A 19629-nucleotide genomic window follows, 5' to 3' on the forward strand; every position below is an offset into this window, starting at 1 on the left:
TGGAGATTTAATCCGCTGCTCCTGAGGCTGCTGGGAGAAATTTCCCTTTCTCTTCTTTGCTCGCACAGCTCCAGGGATTCAGTTTTGGATTTGGCCCCGCCTCTGCGTGTAGGTCGCCTGAGGGCGTCTGTTCTTTGCTCAGACAGGAAGTGGTTAAAGGAGCCGCTGATTCGGAGGCTCTGGCTCACTCAGGCCGGGGTGAAGGGAGGGGCATGGAATGCGGGGCGAGCCTGCGGCGGCAGAGGCTGGCGTGACGTTGCACCAGCCTGAGCCGCGCCGTGCGTTCTCCCGGGGAAGTTGTCCCTGGATCCCGGGACCCTGGCAGTGGCGGGCTGCACAGGCTCCCGGGAGGGGGGTGTGGAGAGTGACCTGTGCTCGCACACAGGCTTTTTGGTGGCGGCAGCAGCAGCCTTAGCGTCTCATGCCCGTCTCTGAGGTTAGCGCTGTTAGCCGCGGCTCACACCCGTCTCTGGAGCTCCTTTAAGCGGCGCTCTTAATCCCCTCTCCTCGCACACCAGGAAACAAAGAGGGAAGAAAAAGGCTCCTGCCTCTTCGGCAGGTCCAGACTTTTTCTCCGGACTCCCTCCTGGCTAGCCGTGGTGCAGTAACCGCTTCAGGCTGTGTTCACGCCGCCAGTCCTCTCCCTGCGCTCCGACCGAAGCCCGAGCCTCAGCTCCCAGCCCCGCCCACCCCGGCGTGTGAGCAGACAAGCCTCTCGGGCTGGTGAGTGCCGGTCGGCACCGATCCTCTGTGCGGAAATCCCTCCGCTTTGCCCCCGCACCCCTGTTGCTGTGCTCTCCTCCGCGGCTCCGAAGCTTTCCCCCTCTGCCACCCGCTGTCTCCGCCCGCCAAGGGACTTCTAGTGTGTGGAACCTTTCCTCCTTCACTGCTCCCTCCCGCTGGTGCAGGTTCCCTCCCTATTCTTTTGTCTGTTTTTTCTTTTGCCCTACCCAGGTACGTGGGGAGTTTCTTGCCCTTTGGGAGGTCTGAGGTCTTCTGCCAGCGTTCAGTAGGTGTTCTGTAGGAGTTGTTCCACGTGTAGATGTATTTCTGATGTATCTGTGGGGAGGAAGGTGATCTCCGCGTCTTTCTCTTCCGCCATCTTCCCCCTCTCTAGCCTAGGCTTCTTTTTAAAAATCTCTATAAACTACTTATTTAAAAATGGTTTGTAAACCACTCATAGTTGCACCTAATCTGCTTGCTAGTCATTAAACACATATGACCCATTATCTCAAGCTAATTGAATAAATATTGTAGAACAACTCTGCATCAAGCACTCTTTGGTTTCGTGAATAGTAAATGAGCAAGATATGGCCATAACATCAAAGAATTCAGTTTAGTGGGAGGTCAATGACATAAAAAAAAAATTACAACACAGCCTTGGTGAATAGTGGAGTGGAAGCACATAAATGGTACAGAAAAAGGCATAAAATACAGGGGGGCGGGTTTGGAGGTTTCTTCAAAGGCCCACCTGCTTAAAATATGCAGATTCTTCCCCAAACCTGCCATGGTGAGTGCAATACTGCCAGAGTTATTCATTTGGAATAATAAATTACTCCCAGAAATCCTACATACAATATTCATATTACTTGGAAAAGCATGATTCCTTAATATTGATTATTATATTAGCATGGATTCATTTGTACAGACAAAAAAAGTGGAACACAAGATATGTGTGTGTTTTGGTGAGAGGATAACTTAAACGTCATGGGACACAGTCCATCAAGGACTAGCTCAGAAGAGACATACATTCCAAAGAACCTAGAAAGTGGACCTGCATGGTGAACACATGACCTAAGAGTAACTCAGGCTTGTCCTGACCAGACTTATTAAAAACAGGGTTATTACTCACTGTTTCTTCTAAAATTAGGTCACTAATTAATCTATCAATAGGCATTTATTGGACACATTTCTCCAACTTTGTGTTTTTTTAATACAGTCTTTAGAGTCAAATCAAGACCATCCTTCTCTTTCCTAAGACTCATTTAGGACTTCCTCACGGCCTCTTGCCAGCAAAACAACATGCAAACGTAGGGGAAAAAAAACATAAAGTTGAGGTTGCTGATGCTGATGCTTAAGTAAGTGGTAGCTGACCTTCCCATGCAAACTTGCATCATACTGCTGTTATACCACGTTTATGTCTTCTTGTTCTCTTTTAAGACAGGACACCAATTCCATCTCTTGTTACAAGACAGCTGGTGCTAGCTACTCACCCCTAATCTTTCTTTAATCAACTCCATCCAGCTTTCCTTCCACCCCTGCCTTAAGCAAATGAGGAAAAAATGAAAGTTTCTAAGACTTTAAAAGACTAAAGTTCAAGCGAGGCCAAATAATAACTCAGCATTATTAGCTATCAACAAAATTGGGGGCAACAATCGGGCTCTGGGTTTGTCTCCAATTCTCCAAGATCCTCACTACACAAAGGTTAATCAAAGAATGATTATCTTTCCCACACCATGCTCACATTGGGTAGATGTATCTTTGAGTGGTAATTACAACTGAACTACTGCTACAATCTACAATGTTTTATTCTAATTGACAAAAAGAATGTAGGGAAATTCTTGAAAGAGAAGTTTATTAATAATGAAAATGGCACAGTTATATACATGAGAAAAAAACCTTTCATATACATAAAGACTGTTAAATTTTTATTTCTAATTAGCTAGTATTAAGACTAGAGCATTTCAAGCAAACAGTACAGTAACATGAGCTTATCTGACCCATACTTTATGTACAGTGTCATTATAAACAAGATGAAAAAGAAAAATCCTTCATTATCCATACTCCACATTGAACATATATTATGGTCACTTCAGAATCATCACACAGTCTGAATACATAAATACTTATACCTTTATTCTCTGATATCATGGTTACATTTTTCCTATTTATTCCCTTAATCACTAAAGAAGCAATTATATATGTGAAGAAAAAAAAGTCAGGATAAGGAATCATTTAAACCTGGCTGTAGCTACAAATTGTGTGTTCTAACTTGTGTCTTATTACCCCGAGGGGAGTGATTTAACCTGTATCTTGTTAACTCATAGGGATAGTATAAGGTTTTACAAAATGCATGACTCAAGGAAATTTCTAGGTAGATTCGTTACTTCAATTACTTTCTAGTACCCTCCCACCTTCCCACCTCCAGCCAGGATCTTCTGTGGAACACAATGCAACTGATTTTAGGATTGGGACCTTCACACCATTTTTCTGCATTCATTGCACGCTTGGGAATAGAATGAGCTAGGATGCATAACTCACTGCAGCTGGATTGTAAATCTGAAAGGCCGGCCCCACCCATCCTACTGGGAATTGTTACAAACATCTTAAGAGAAAAAAAAAAAAAGACCCATATTTTTCTTGGCTAAAATATCTCAATTTAATAAAGATAAGTTATTCTCCTAAATCAGCAGTTTTCTTATGGAGTAAATATGTTACCTTCTTTTCCCATTTCAAAATGAAAATTCAACTCACGGGCTGATAGATGTCAAAGTATCCATTATTGAAAACATGGAAACGACACAAAGATACCAGCTGCCTAAAACTCATGAAATGGAAGAAGGCAAACTTATAAAACAAGCATGCAAGTAAATAACTAAATCAGGTATCGTATTTGAGCCAACATGGTTTGAGAGCCTACAAAGAATATTTATGCAATTTACATCTTTTTGTCAGAAGTAATATTAAGTCAGCGTCGTTCAACTATATTAAAATTTACTATGTGGTAAAAGGCAGGGGGAGGGGAGCAGCCAAGCCATAATGACCAGATACTGCAGAAAAAAAAAAAGAAGAGGTGGGAATAAAATCATGTAAAACCTGCACTTGTTTTATTATGTAAAGTAAATGGGACTTTAGGGCACATAAATGTGAACAAATACCCTTAAAACATATTTATTTATTTATTTATTTATTTTTGGCTTCATTGGTCTTTGTTGCTGTGCGTGGGCTTTCTCCAGTTGCGGCGAATGGGGGCTACTCTTCATTGCGGTGCGCGGGCTTCTCATTGCGGTGGCTTCTCTTGTTGCGGAGCATGGGCTCTAGGTGCACAGGCTTCAGTAGTTGTGGCACATGGGCTCAGTAGTTGTGGCTTGCGGGTTCTAGAGAGCAGGCTCAGTAGTTGTGGTGTACGGGCTTCATTGCTCCGCAGCATGTGGGATCTTCCCAGACCAGGACTTGAATCCATGTCCCCTGCATTGACAGGTGGATTCTTAATCACTGTGCCACCAGGGAAGCCCCATACAGTTTTGATTCCCTTTAAGTACAGCTTTTGGTCTTTGTGGGTATAAAAACCATCACATCTCTTACTATATTCTAAAATTTTAAACTAGAAAAAAATATTTGTGTCCCAAATTTAATTTTTTTGATAGAAAACGCTTCTTCTAACAGAGTTCCAAACCCAAGTTAATTATATGACGTAGGTAATGAGTGATCTCCATCTTCTCTAGGCTTCTAATCAGTTGCAAAATAGGAGTTTTGGTTAAAGCTCTTCCCTGCCATGAAAAAAACAAAGAGCAATTAATTGGAAAAAATCCAGAATGTACTGAAATGCACTTTTGTTGTAATATATCATCAAGCTATAGTCCTAAAATCACCAATACCTTCTTTCTTTGCAGGAAAGCTGTGCTGTGCTTTGCTAAGTTAAAAAAAAAGAATCCAATCTACAGAGACTATGTAATACTTTTACTGAATCCTAAATCAAGCCCATTAATATTTTCTTGAGCTACTGGTAGATGAAAACTCCGGACTATGTGAAAACTGAAAATGTTGTATGGATTATGTACCTAACATTTTTTCAATGCCTTCTTCCCACTGTGAACAACCCCCTTATAGTGTCTGTGTGAACATTCTTTTGTTTCACTGGATTTTCTTGTTTAAATCTTCTTTGTTACATGAATTTTTAAATAATTTTAATGCCAAACAGTTTACCAGAAGAAAGTGAAACATGTAGTCCATCTGTCTGTCCCTAATTAGGCTCTCCTGGATCCTTTCTTTGGATTTCTTAGCCTAGATGAGATGCATTTGTAATTCATGGAACACAGATGGCTCTGAGGGGCTTAGGAAAGATAAAAAACATCAGTCACGTTCTTTCTATTGGATACCACGGAAGTGGAGCCATAGGCCATCTGCTGGCTAGAGATGCCGAGATAAGCAGGTATCCTGGTCTAAAAGGCAGAGTCCCAGTAATATTGCTCTGATAGCATTCAAGCAAGGTTGGCAGCAACTCCCATGGGCTAATAAGTCAGATGTTTAAAGGAGTCTCTACCATGCAAATGGAATTAGAAAAGCGTCTTCTTTAGTTTCCTTTGATGTTAATTTGTCCCTTCCTATCAGAGGAACCATGCATGAGGGGCTGCCTATCAGAGAAAGGGGATTTGGAACAAAGGGGCAGAGGCTCCAATCAGAACCACATGTGTTATCCTGACCCTTTATCAATTTCTGCTATAAGCAGGCATGAATTGCTCTGGTTTTTCTCTTCTAAAAACCTGGTGCCATCACCTGGCCTGGGTGAGACCCATCCATGAGGAAGCACCTTTGTGAGGGCAGCTGTAGGACCAAATATCAAAGCCAAATTATAATCCCACCCACTACACTCAAGTAACATCTATAAATGTTCTCTTTACAAGATTATTGTATTCTTGTAACCTAAGTCTGGTTATGGATCCTGAGGAACAAGGGGGAAAAAACTACAGACACTTGCCCAAAATGCATGCTAAAAAAAGTAATGGAAAAAGGTAGATTGAAAAGTAAAATGAACCTGCTGTATAGCACAGGGAACTCTACTTCACTTCGCTGTACAGTAGAAACTAACACAACATTGCAAAACAACTATAGCCCCCCCCAATTTTTTTTAAAAAAAAGAAAAGATGAACTTAATAAAAGCAAGGGACACACTTTAATGAGATTTGTCTCATTCAAAGCATACTTTAAAGTATCTACAGAGATGGAAAAGGAAGTATATGTTAAAATATGTGAGGATTTACAGCTACTCAAATGGGTGACATCTATATTAATAAGAAAATATGACAGAGCCAGAGAGCTCTAGGCCAGAACAGAGTGTCTTTGTTTTCAATCTTCTCCGGCATTTGCTGTCATCATGATCCTGAGTAAGTCCCTCCATCTTTTTGAGGTTTCCTTTCCTCATTCATAAAACTTAAATAAGAAACATTCAACTTATAAAGGCATTAGGAGGAATAAATGAGGTAATCTGTGTGGATGTGTATTAACTGAAAAGAACTCAACAAACATTGGTTACCAACAAAACCCATGTCACAGGGACAGGAATTAAGTATTCATGCTTGTGGCGCTAACTCTAAGGCAAACTTAACGCTTACATTTGATGTTCTCTCACAAAAGCTGCAAACTCAGGATCCCTGGCATACAGTTCCAAAATTCTCATTCTTTCTTGAATTTCCTTTAAAAAAAAAAAAGAAGAAAGAAAAGGAAAAGAAAGTTTTTCTACATTGCATTAGAAAAACTTTAACAGCTTTTTAAAAAAGAGGTCTAATTTTTATAAGAGATTGTGGCTTTCTGAACTATCCAGGGGAGAGCTATAGAAAACAATGGCCTTTTCAGAAAAATGGAAGGTGTGGCTACTACATGAACTGCTCTGAATAACCCAGACATATATTTCTAAGGAGGGGGGGTGGAGAGAGAGAGCATTTGCTATTAATGATAAAGGACCCACTGGGTGGGAAATAAGGACAGCGCAGAATTGTATACCCTCTACATATCACATGGACTGGGAGATAGCATGAGGTAAAAAACTAATCATGAAATAATTTTCAACCTTTCTTGCAACCTACTGTACACACACACACACACACACACACACACACACACACACACACACACCCAGCAGAGCAGCAACAGAAAAACCAAGTTTCCTACCTCTCTGGAAAGCTCACTGTTCTCATACATTTGTCTGATTTCTTCCCTGCTCAGACCAGCAATCATCTCTCTGCCTGTGGAGCTATAGAAGGGCCGCTGAGGGTAGGGTCCTTCGTACTGCTCGAGATCAGCCCCGTGACTTTCAAACACGGGGTTGTGCTTTACAGCTCTTTCCACAGACGAGAGGCTGTCAGGCTGCCTGCTGGAGCCACAAAAAGAAAAGTATGATTGAATCAGGTTCTTCGTTGGATGCTCAACTACTTGGAAGACTATTAACCTGGAGAAAGATTTCTGTTGAGGAAGAAAAGGAGGCTAACTGGATACCAATGGAGGACGAGGAGAGGTGACTGTGAAAAATATCCAGATCAATCTCAAAAATTATTTACCACGTGTTATCATTATTATCTCCTCAACTATCTGGTAAGTGCCTGTGGAACTGTTCCAAGTCTCCTTCATCTTTATTTGCCCCACAGTGCCTGGCACCCAATAAATGCTGATGGGGAAATGTGTCTGCCAATAGTATTTCATTAAATGAATACAGCTCCATTATTCCCAGGGTAGATAAACCACACAAAGAATCTACTAGAAATAGAAATACAGGGGAGAATGGGCTTCAGTTAAATTCATTTCAGGTCTACAAATATGTGCTGAGCATTGATTATATGCCTAGGAACATTCTAGATGCTGATGGTACAAAGAATTGTTGGAATCTCTCCAGAATGAGACTGCGGTCTAATGCAAAGTCAGACCCAATACAAAGTATAAGAACAATATGGAATTATGTCCTGGGTGCTCTAGGAACCTAGGAGAGGTGTCTCCTGGGCCTAAGCCAGAGGATGAGGGGAGGTAACCTAGACCCGAAGCAGACCTGGAAGCACAGAAACAAAGTACAGCCCGGGATTGTGATCATATTACAACTCAAAAGGTCCTTGGATCGCTTAGTCTAGCAAGTAGAACCAGTTTTATTTCCTTTGTTAATGAAGCTATGCTCAACTAAAAAGAGAACCAGATTCCATTTCTTGTCAGATTCTTATCTAGATTTAAAGTCTGGCTAATTACCACTGGAATGAGCCAAAGGGGAAGGAACTAACAGATCTGGTCCTCACATAGGGCCTCCCCTCACCTCTATCACCCTTCCAACCCCTCCCCCACCGTGACCTTCAGTGTGCAGTGAGATTCATGCGTGCCTCCCCGACTGTGCTAATGTTCATGCAACTAGCTAGAACGTCTCCCACCCACCCCCTGCAGCAAACATCTACTCTTTGGTCCAGCTAAATACCATAGCCATCATTAAAACTTCTAAGATGTCCTCCCCTAGGCAAAACAAATTCATTCTTCATCTAGGCACCCTAGCAGCGTGTTCAAACTGTTGCTTATGTTTGTTTCCAATCTGACACACTTTGAGGACAGGGACCCTGTCTTTATTCAACTTTATAGCCCTCTCCCCTCCACGCTGATCCTTTCCAGTATTTGGCACACAGGAAGTACAAAATGAATGAATAAAAGGAATATTTTAGTCTATCAGAGAGCAATTTTCCGTACTTACCTGAAGGGTCTCTCTCTTTCTCTCCTAACATATCGAGCTTGAAGAGTCCTGATGAGGAAGAAGACGAAAGCAGAAGAAATGAGGACAAGTCCAACCATGGAGGCGATGGTGATGCCTATCACCAAGGGCTCGGACACAAACTCCTCACAGTGCTCACCTCGATACCACCAGTTCTCGCCCACCCGGCACCTGGAACGAGAAGTGACCAAGCCCCAAAATGGAATCACTCTGCTGAAAGTAACAAGTAACAGCAGAACCTACAGTGGGACTGAGAACAGGTAGAGCAATAAATGCTGACCACATGAAGCTTCAGTAAAGAGGTTAAACGGTAAGATTTAAGGCTATGCATGAGACCTGGCACAGACCCAGGAGGTCCTCAATGACTACTTGTAAAGACTGAATGAAAGACTGACTAGACTTAAAGAAAGTCAACTTCCTTATTTATGGATAATGAAAAACAGGCCTGGGAAGGAAAACGACTGGTGTTGGATCACACAATTAGTCAGCAACAGAGCTGGTCTAGAACCCAGGTCCCTAGACTCCTCACGTCCTTCCATCACACTGCAGAGATCCTCCAAACCACAAGGCCACCCACTTGTGCAAAAATATCTTCAATTCCCAGAGCAGCAATCATTGCTTTTCAAAATCATATTCATTTCTCTGGAAATCAAGAGACTATTTTTCCTCTTAGTTTTCTAGCTAAACTTTACACATAGAAAAGTGTGAGTCATTTCCAACTATTTCTTCTGTTTTTGGCATCCATGCCAACATTTGCCCTTTTTGAAATTCACAAATTGTCCTCTTATTGATGTTTCCCTGGCTTATTCTCAGCATTCTCTCCTTTCACACCATGTGACTTTGGTTGGATGTGGTTGGGAGGTTGATTTGCTCTGCTCTTTTTAAGGCGAGTGACCAGGGAAGGCTACCTGAATCTGCTCATTTGCCTGCTGCATTTTCTTTGCTTCTACCTTTAAAAAATAGATCTTAGATACTTAAAATATATTTGTCACAATTTTAAATACTTGCTTTTCTTTATTTTTGAATATTCAGTAGGACCAAGAGCAGCCCAAAGCTGTTAAGAACATAATTCAAATAGAACAATAAAACTCCTCTGTTTCAGATACAGTGTAAAGTGTCGATCATATGCCTAAACCTAATTTGATCACCAATTGCCTTGTTATCACCACTAAGAACCATAACACAAAAATCCCCAACTACTCTAAGTACCCTCTGTAGGACACTAGGCAATGTTTTTCTTACAGCTCCCTAAGAGCATGAGATAAAATAACCCACTGAACTGGGTATAATCCAGGCCTATGAACTGACTCAGTCCTCATAGGAGGACTCGATGGCACCCATCTATTTCCTAGATATAACTTCTATAATAAATATTGCTGTGATCGTCCTAACATTATAGGCGCAGATCCCTTTTCTTCAGAGGAAGTATCTCTAATCTTGTGAAGCCAAAATCTCTAACTATAGCATACCTACAAATGGCCCCATGCCCAGGCATGATGTCACACTTTCCATCATTCAAGCAGAAGTCGGGCTGTAGGTCACAGAGACTCTGACAGGGCAGTTCTTCCACACTCAGGTACCCAGGGTAGCATCTGCACTCTGCTTCTCCACTCCAGGGGTTGACCAAACACTCGGAAAATTCATTGCATGCTTGAAACTTGCAAGGGTTGGCTTGATCACCTAAAACATCAAGCAAACCAGAAAACGATACAAGGAAAGGCAAAACACAGGAATTGGGGTACATGAAACCCCTCCACTACGGCTCCCCCATCCAAAGTACCGGGAACATCCAATCCCCTTCCTGAATCACTGAAATACAACACCACCATCCACACCACAAAAAATTTCTGATTCATCCTTGATTGATGAGCTTTTGTCAAATTTCTCTGAAACTCAGAGCCAAACCATAAAACCCAATGACCTGGGTGAGCCTCTACCTGTTTTATGTAGGAAGCATGTAGAAGCTTTAAAATCCATGTAATTTAGATCTAAATTAAACAGTTTTCATGTACCGTTCATTTCCACCAACCTTATCCTTCTGTCATCCTCCTCCACGCTGCACATGATGCTACATGCCCCACCCCCAGCCCACCCCACCGAGAACATGGATGGAGAGACAGTATCCAGAGAAGAACTGGTGGAAGCCTCAGGGATGCGTATAGCCCAATAAGAGCAGCCTAAGAACATTGGAGATTAGTGAAAGCTAATGTCAGAAAAACAAATCAGCCCTGCACCTCCTCAGGCCATTCCCAACAGTATTTTAGCTTCAGTGATTTCATTTTTCATTGATGGGATGAGAGAAAGTGACATTTTCTTAAATTAATTAGGACACACAAACCAGTCAAAAATGATAAAAGACATTGACCATGGATGGGCCTTCCATCCTACCATGGTTCCACTGTATGTTCTTCACTGGTCAGTGACAATCTCTGAATTGCAAATGGTGACAAAGATACCACAAAAAGAGGAAATAACTGTAAATGACCCATAAACTCATCTGTATGAAAAAGCATAAGAATTAGCCAGAAGACAAAGGGGAGGTTAAAAAACAAAGAGCATAGTCTCTCAGTTTCCAGATATTCCAGATAAATTAATATTGCTCTCAGAGTCAATGATTTGCTTGCTACTGTGAAAATTAAAGACATTTTGCACGAATCTGTGGCCTTGGAGTTTGTAGGATCTCTGCGGCTGATCTTTCTTAGCCCTATGTAGGAATGGGGAGAGATACTGGGTTGAATAGTATCCTCCCAAAATTCATGTCCACCCAGAACCTCAGAATATGACTTTATTCGGAAATAGGGTCTTTGTAAATGTAATCAAGTTAAGATGAGGTCATACGGGATTAGGTTACTGCTAGTCTAATACCTGGTGTCCTTATAAGAAGAGGGAAATTTGGACACAGAGACACAGACACACAGTGAAGAAGGCCATATAAAGACAGAAGCAGAGATTGGAGTGATGCATCTATAAGCCAAGGAGTGTCAAGGATTGCTGGTGAACACCAGAAGCTAGGAAGAGGCAAGATAGGATTCTCTCCTAGAGCTTTCAGAGGGAATACGGCTCTGCCAACACCTTGATTTGGACTTCTAGCCTCCAGAACTATGAGAGAATAAATTTCTGTTGTTAGAAGCCACCCAGTTTGTGGTCCTTTGTTACAGCAGCCCTAGGAAACTAATACAGGAGACCAATAATAAGATGCTCATATAACAAGAAGAGCACACAAATGTGCTGACAGATGGCGGTTTCTACAAGGGAAATACATAGCAGGATTCGACTGCGTATTTCCTAAGTCTTCACATCCTTACCCTGGTATTCATTCTGTGACTTTTTAATCAGAAAATAATCTAATCCTGGCCTAGCAGTGAGGTACAGAAGTGTATATAGGGGGTGGGAAGGATGATATTGCACAGTCCCTCTTTGTTGATGGAAATTCAAGAATTTCTGAGACACTACATGTTAAAACAAATTAAGCAAGAGACAAGTCAGTCTTATCTTTAGCCAACCTTCAGATAAAATAATAGTTTAATCTGAAGGCTTTTAACTAAAAATATACAAGAAATAGGAAAATTCTATTTAAAAATTCTAAAACTTTGTGACCATTCCATGGGTGTGGGTGAGTGTCTAGGGAAAGGAAAAACAGAATCCATAAGAGGAAAAAGATACATGCTGCTCCCTTTTGATCCCGGATCACGGAGAGAGACCAAGACCAATATTTTAATCATGTGAATAAAAGACTGGAGTTTTAAAGTTGATTTTTAGTCTTTTGTGCTGGTTAAAGGTGGAGGCCCAGAATAGATAGCTCTTTGTTTGGAAGAGTACTTTAATGACTTTATGGGAAAACAAAGGTAGACTTGGAGCTAATCTTGGGATGGGAGACAGGGATCTAAACTGTAGAATGAATTACACTCTGGTTTTCCAGGGACAGGCTAAGAGAAGGATTGATGGGTCCTGGAGAATGAGAGTAGAGGAAATGTGAAGAAGGTCTGGAAATACAGCCAGAGTGGCCAGAGTAACATGGTAGCTGACTTAGTCCTGGAGAAAAAATTGTCCATTAAAAGACACCCTTGAAAGGGTGGCTGAGAAATTTTTGGATATTTACACCTAACAGTAATCTCCTGTGCTACAATAAAAATTCCTCCATCACCCTCATATCATCAACAAACATCTGATGGAATCAACTGCCTTGTGTTAGAGGTACTTTGGGAAAGTAAAAACATGGGACCATGATCTGTGTTGGATTAACATAAAGAACAACCACAAGGGTCAAGACAAATGTGAGATTGGAAATTCAGCAGAAGGAAATCAGAGCTGGAGATGATTAAGAGACAGTTAAGTTCCCTGATAATTCCTAGAGATATTAGGGGTTGAGAGCCATGGATGCAGTTTTACACTGCACATGGGAGAGACTAATGCAAATTCATTTGAATATTAAGGAACAAGGTGACCCTATAAACCTGGATGATTTGGCACAGAGCTGACATGTGAGTTACATACAAAACTGAGGTAAATGCACTTATTTATGTACTTCCCTTTAAAAAGAAGTGGGTAGGGCTTCCATGGTGGCGCAGTGGATGAGAGTCCGCCTGCCAATGCAGGGGACACAGGTTCGTGCCCCAGTCTGGGAAGATCCCATGTGCCGCGGAGCGGCTGGGCCCGTGAGCCAGGGCCACTGGGCCTGCACGTCCGGAGCCTGTGCTCCACAACGAGAGAGGCCACAACAGTGAGAGGCCTGCATACCACAAAAAAAAAAAAAAAGAAGAAGTGGGTAGACTTTTGCAAAAGTTTTATAATCATCACTGCTTGCATTTGTATGGCTAGTCAAATGTTTTTATACATGCTATTTGTTTAATCCTTAGAATAGCCCCATGAAATACAAAGGCCAGGTAACATTATCCCATTTGCTATATGAGGGAGTAAGGCTCAGAGATAAAACAGCTCATCTAGGATCACACAAATAATAAATGGCAGAGCAGAGGCAAGAAATCAGGCCTTCCAAATTATAATTAATTGCTTCTTCCACTACACCACATGGCAAAGAATGTGCAAATGTCCTTAAAGAACTCAAGTGGCAAAAGATTTGGCTATAGGGGGATTAGCTAAATCATTTCCCTCACTTTCAGTGAATAACGGTCCTTCAAGGATTTCAAAGGAAAGAATGTTTGCTTCTTTCCCGCTTAAAGAATAGGGCTGGCTTCCAAACCAGTCTGAGAGTGAAAAGCACTGGAGAAATACAAACCCAGACATTCCACCTTACTCCTACTCAAAACCACTGTCCTCCGGTATATAGAAGGTAAAAAAGAACAAAGGTTTGAGGATCCAGCAGTACCCTCTGCATCCAAGTCTTCCAAATTAAAACAATGGTTCATTTCACTCATTCACAATATTTTTGAGTACATTCTACATGCAAGACACTGTGCGAGGTTTTGGCTACCAAATGGTTAATAAAATAAAGTCTCAGTCCTTGTGGACAGTTCAACTGGGCAAAATAGCTATTTAGCAAGTATGTGCATAAGTTATCATGATTACAATAGTTATAAACTCTACAGAGGGAAAAGAACCAACCTAGATTATGGGTGAATCAGTGAAAGTCCTGAGGAAGAGACATTTGAACTGAGGCATAAAGGGTAAGCAGAAGTCAGCCAAGAGGGGAAAGAGATTCAGGCAAAAAAGACAGTATGTGCAAAAAGCTTCAAGTCAAGATAAGTTTTGGAAATCTAAGGAACCCAAAACGAGCTAGTTTGACTAGAACATAGTGAGAAAAGAAGTTAGTTTCATTGGACGATACTGGGGAAGAAGATAGGGACCAGGCTTGTGGCTACTGAACCAGGCAGGCATTGAAAGTATTTCAAGGAGAAAAGTGAAATAATCTGATTATTTAGAAAGAGCACCCTGGCTACTGTCTGGAGAATGAATGGGAAGGTATGGGAGTGAGGGAAAAAGAGAGGTAGTAGAGAAACTGGTCCAAATGAGAGATGATGATGGCTTGGCCTAAAGTAGGGGAAGTGAAGACAGAGAAAAACACATAGATTTGAGATATATTTAGAATTCAGAATCAATGTCAGTTTGTGAGTGACTGAAAGGAGTGATGGAAACTGAGATATCAGAATGACTTTCCAGGTTTCTGGCTTCAGTAGCTGAGTGGATACAGCTTCCATTTATCAAGATAGTAAAGCTGAGAGAGGTAAATTTAGTTGGAAGGTATGCAGATATGGAAAACAAGGGCTCAGTCTTAGCCTAAGGGCTTAGTCTGAGCTTGATATACATAGTATATATCCAAGTTGAGATAATCAAGTACATAGTTACATATTGATTCTGGAGCTCAGAAGATAAGTCTGATCTGCATATAGAAATGTGGAGAGTTACTGACATTTATATTAGGCTTACAATAATGGAAATTGATAAAACAACGTAGGAAAATAACATAGAAGGCAAGAAAGGCCAAAGCTATTGGGCTTGGCAGCGTAGAGATGTAATAAGAACAGATCCATGGATAAGTAAAATAGAGAGCCAGATATAGCAGGTAGAAAAGGAAATGGGAGGTAAACATGTAAAGACAAGTGTGGACAATCCTTTTGAAAAGGGAATGATATTGACATCCTTGGAAGAGATATTTTACTAATTATCAAGACGTGGAAAATTTGTCAGACATAGTACTCTTTTACCTATAAGTATTGAATTCATCTTGACTCATTGTAGAAGAAAATACACAAGAATAATAACTAGGTTCCACTAAGAAACCACCATAGTATTTAATATCATTACCTGATTCCACATCGAGGGAGTATTTATCAATAGCCAAGTTCATGGTTTGGTAAGCAGTGGTGCAAAAGTCTTCCAGAATCACGTATACAGTATTGGTGACATTAGGAGGGACAGACTTGGCGAACTTCATTCGGCTGTTCACCACAATACTGCCATTTCTGAAGTTCAGGATTTCTAAATTCTGGAACCCAGTGAGATTTGACTGGAGATAGGGAACCAGCTACAATACACAAAAATTGGTCAGTTTATTGACAAAGTTTTGCATTTTGTTCAATACATACTGAAAACAAAGATGAACCCCTCCACTTTTCCAAATTGTATTCTATTTACGTTATTTAAACTGTTCATCAACAAAAGTATGAATTGTGAATTATTTGCGAGTCATGAGGTTTCAGTGTTATTTAGGAACCCCATGGAACTCACAGACAGTTTTAGATATCAGAGAGTTTATTCTGTTTCACTAAAGGATTGTGACAGTGAAGGCATTACAGGTACCCACAAAGCACTGGTCTCACAATAAAATGTGAATATAAATCTTAAACTTGTATCGGTCCCAGAAATTATATAATACAATATCCAGTATCTAAGTTACAATATCCAAGAATACAATATCCAAGTGTGGCTCATACCATTTTGTGTTTTCCGTTTCTTGTAACCACCTGTCTCATTATTTTCCTATGAAGCCTAGGCCATTACAGTATTTGTAGATGATAGGAAATGAAAATCCATAGCAGACCACACTTCCCTTGGCTCAGATCTTATGCTCTGGGGGGAAAGAGGGGTGGTTCATACACGATTATTCACTAATGCCTGTATTTCACTTCTTATGCTTACCAGTTCTAAGAATCTTTGCTCCAGGGCTTTATACTCCAAAGAGTTTTTATTAAACAGATCTTCTGAAAACATCATGTTAGTCACTCTGAGGCTGAAGAAAACCACCAAAGCTCCTGCGGCTTGGGTATGACCCAAGTCTTCACTTTTTGTTGGCTGAGCCACAATAGCCATCTCTGTGGAGTGAATACTTGTAGACATTTCCACATAACCACCAACCTTGCCATTTTCCTCTGGGATTAGCTCAGGATGATAGTAATCTGTGCCTATCTGGTCCAATTCTGATGAAATATCCTGTACGCCCATAATGACTTCATCTTCCAGCAGGGTGGAACTTGTGGTTGAAGGCAATTTGGTAGACTGTTTCATGGAAGTTTTCAACCAGAGCTTGTCAGTACTCTGTGGTGTACTTGCCAATGTGTCTCTGGACAGTTTCTCTAGGGAAGAAGTTCTTACCCAAACTACATCTGATTCTGGCAATATGGTCCACAAAGGTTGCACATCTGGCTTCACTGCTGAAATCTTGCTGTCAAACCATTCACGGTTGGATGACTCTGTAGTTTGTTCCATATCCTCCTTTAGAAAGGGTTCTTCTTGAATTGGTTTATCAGTAGAAGCAGAGATTGCTGCAGATGTCAGTAGAGGAGGTGATTTGGTAATTGAATAATAGTCAATGTCGGGTACTTCTGATGTGTGCTTGGATAGAACTGGAGATGCAGATTGAGTTGTGGTCTCTGCAAACATGGACACAGTAGGTCCACCAAGGGTCTCATCCTCTGCAAAGTTTGTGGATCTATCAAAATGCCTATATTTTGAATGCTCAGTACTTTGATCTATGGAATCTATTCTGTCATCTATAACTAGTTTCTCATCTGTATCCTCAGTTGGCAAAAGTAAATCCTCTGAATCCTCAACTTCAAGCCATGACTTGGAAAATGGTTCAGTGCTCTTCTCTAATGAAGTCTTGCTCCATGGCCAAGTAATCAGACCTACCTTTTGCCCAGACCCTGAACCTAAACCACTCTCAAATATGAACTCTTTCTCCATAGATGTGTCTGGCATCCAAGTGCTCGCTTCTAATTGGCCTTTGACTTTGGAGGCCAAAGAGTCCATGCCAAAAGGTGTAGTTACTTCTTTAGCAAGAATATCGAATGGGACAGAGGAGACCGGATATGGTGAGGATGTCAAAGACACCCCAGAGTCTTCCATGGATGGTATTATTTCTTTTGGCATAGGACGACTAAATGGGCTTGAAGGCAGTGGATCAACAAAAAGAAAATCTTCTGATCCTTTAACTTTAGTTAATCCTAAAAATAGAGTTTACCATGAATTAATCTACATAGATGCCAAAATATATTCCCAGTCCTCCTAATAAAACCAGCTACCCATTTTTCCCCATTAGATTACAACAGACAGTTGCTGACTTTTACTTTGCCAAATCCAGCAAACAACAAGAAGGTATGATTATGTTTTTGTGATATGGTACAGTCACTCATGATTATAACCCCCTTAACTGAGTATAACAGGACATCAGGTACTGAAAAAATGCATCTTCAAACACGTGATTATTTTTACTCCCTGAAAATAAAGAACTGCTGGTAGCCATACTGACAACAAAGAGTGAATCTAGTAAAAACTTAGGAAGAAAATTCCCTAGGAAAATTCCCAAGGAATTTCCATCTCCTTGTTATGTTTATTTTTTTTATTTTTGGCCGCACCATGCAGCTTGTGGGATCTTAGTTCCTCGACCAGGGATTGAACCTGGGCCACAGCAGTGAAAGTTCTGAGTCATAACCACTAGACCACCAGGGAACTCCCCCTTATTATGTTTATTATCCATCAGCCTTCAGGTTCACCCAATGTTCAAAATCCTGGACTCATTACTTATATCTTTGTTCATCTTCCTCTTTCACATATACTCCATCCCTGAGTCACATCCCACAACAGCTAAATCAGCTACTTGACTTTCATTTCTTAATCTCTGCTGTAGCTGCCCTAGTTCAGGTTTTCTCCTTCTCAAGCCTGATACACGCCAAAAATCTCTACTGGCCCCCAATTAATCCTATTAAAAGATACTGGAATAATCTTCTTTGAGGTTGTTTGTTTACCACTCAAATATTCAAGTAAGTAGAGTAGTTCTTAAATAGTAATATAATTAAATTATAAATTCTTTAACAAGACCTTCAAAATATCTATTAGGTGATCCCAGCCCAGCCCACAAGTTCATTTCTAATTATTTACCTATTTGGATGCTCCCTTCCAACCAATTAAAGCTGATTGTTCCCTTTCTCACACAACTTTCCCAAGACATTTCCTCCTAATGAATGCTGCCATGCTTTTCTCCTAACCCTAGTCTCTCGCTCTCTTCAAAACCTTTGTCATCTGATACAATAAAGAAGTACAAAAAGTCATTAGAATTCCTTACCATCTTCTAATGAGTGAGACCCAGAAGTCCTTTCTTCAGAAGCCACAGGCAAGCCAGTCTGAAGCACTGCTGGGGTGACAGAATGAAGAGTCAAGCTGCTAACCTCTAAAATCTCTGGGGAAGAACTGAGGCTCACCTTCGAGGGAAAGGCTAATTTGGGTGCAGACACTAAATCACCCAAAGGGCTTTCTGACCAGAGTTCCCTGCCAGTGGTTGAAGGAGGACCAGAGCTGAAATCAAGTGGTGAAATACTGCTCATGGTGAATTCATCTGCTGAGGGCCATTCAGCTTGAGGGGTATTATCCTGGAGGGGCAAAAAGAGGCTAAATCATATCATAGATAAAAGAAACACATATAAATAATTTCAAATACCATCTATCTATCTACATTCCTGGATTTTCTAGGGACAAAAAGGCAATGTAATATTGGGGGAGGGAAGGGGAGTATGGGCTCTAGAATCAAACAGATCCATAATTAAATCCTAATTCAACCACTTACTAGTTGGAAAATCTAGAGAAAAATCATGTATCGCTTGAATCTCACCTGGAAAGTGGGAATAGATGAGATAATATATTTAAAAGATCCCAAACAAAGTGAGTTTGTGAGAGAAAATATTGTTTGCCTTGCTTTAGATGGTTCCTTTCCCTCTGTCTTATTAGCTTAAATACTTTAAATACATAGATGTTACTAATATGTGTAATTTGTTGTCAAAGACCTAAGCACATTGCCCACAGCAGAAAGAACAATCAGTCATTTTATTCATCATTCTGAAAGGTATTAAATTAAGGTCTTTTATTTTGATAAGAAATTGCAACACATCAAAATGTGGTCTCTTACCTTGAGCAAATAGGAACATCTGTGAATTGGTATCACACTTACAAAATAAAATTTTCTCTTTCCAGTGACTTTTTACTAATGTAGTACTAATCGTATCTTAAAGTTTAGCTTCAGGAATAGAAAAGTAGACAGAAACACAACCATTGAACATACTAATTATTTAATCCTGTGAAGGTTAGTCCACGTAAAAAAGTTTAATGATGTTAATAGGTAAAACAGCCATAACACTGGATAGGAGTTTATATATTCCAATCTATGCTGAATAACAAAAAGTAAGAAGTGTCATATGCATAGAAGGAATTCACAAAATATTTCCTAGATA

The 19629-nt window shown here is 40.7% G+C and overlaps 1 protein-coding gene and 1 non-coding gene across 3 annotated transcripts in view; both read right to left on the reverse strand.

Moving 5' to 3' along the window:
• Positions 1 to 4139: 4139 nt before the first annotated feature.
• The window catches only part of IMPG2 (interphotoreceptor matrix proteoglycan 2), a 78736-nt gene continuing 63246 nt past the window's right edge, over positions 4140 to 19629 (reverse strand). Inside the window, exons 11-18 of one of the 2 annotated variants that reach the window (XM_027103585.1) lie at positions 18471 to 18774; positions 16049 to 17352; positions 15215 to 15434; positions 9922 to 10132; positions 8435 to 8623; positions 6889 to 7090; positions 6333 to 6412; positions 4140 to 4490 (exon numbers count right to left, since the gene is read on the reverse strand). In XM_027103585.1, coding sequence (XP_026959386.1) covers positions 4478 to 4490; positions 6333 to 6412; positions 6889 to 7090; positions 8435 to 8623; positions 9922 to 10132; positions 15215 to 15434; positions 16049 to 17352; positions 18471 to 18774 — 2523 coding nt within the window. In that variant the 3' untranslated portion in view covers positions 4140 to 4477. Of the gene's footprint in view, positions 4491 to 6328; positions 6413 to 6888; positions 7091 to 8434; positions 8624 to 9921; positions 10133 to 15214; positions 15435 to 16048; positions 17353 to 18470; positions 18775 to 19629 lie in introns of those variants that run through there. The other variant, XM_027103591.1, reaches the window with a different exon arrangement.
• TRNAE-UUC (transfer RNA glutamic acid (anticodon UUC)) lies at positions 17786 to 17857 on the reverse strand. The gene has a single exon. It is a non-coding gene; the product is annotated as a tRNA-Glu (tRNA).

This window comes from Aethalodelphis obliquidens, unplaced genomic scaffold, assembly GCF_003676395.1.
Source record: "Aethalodelphis obliquidens isolate GAN/ISIS:26980383/991018 unplaced genomic scaffold, ASM367639v1 scaffold1, whole genome shotgun sequence".
NCBI classification, from domain to species: domain Eukaryota; kingdom Metazoa; phylum Chordata; class Mammalia; order Artiodactyla; family Delphinidae; genus Aethalodelphis; species Aethalodelphis obliquidens.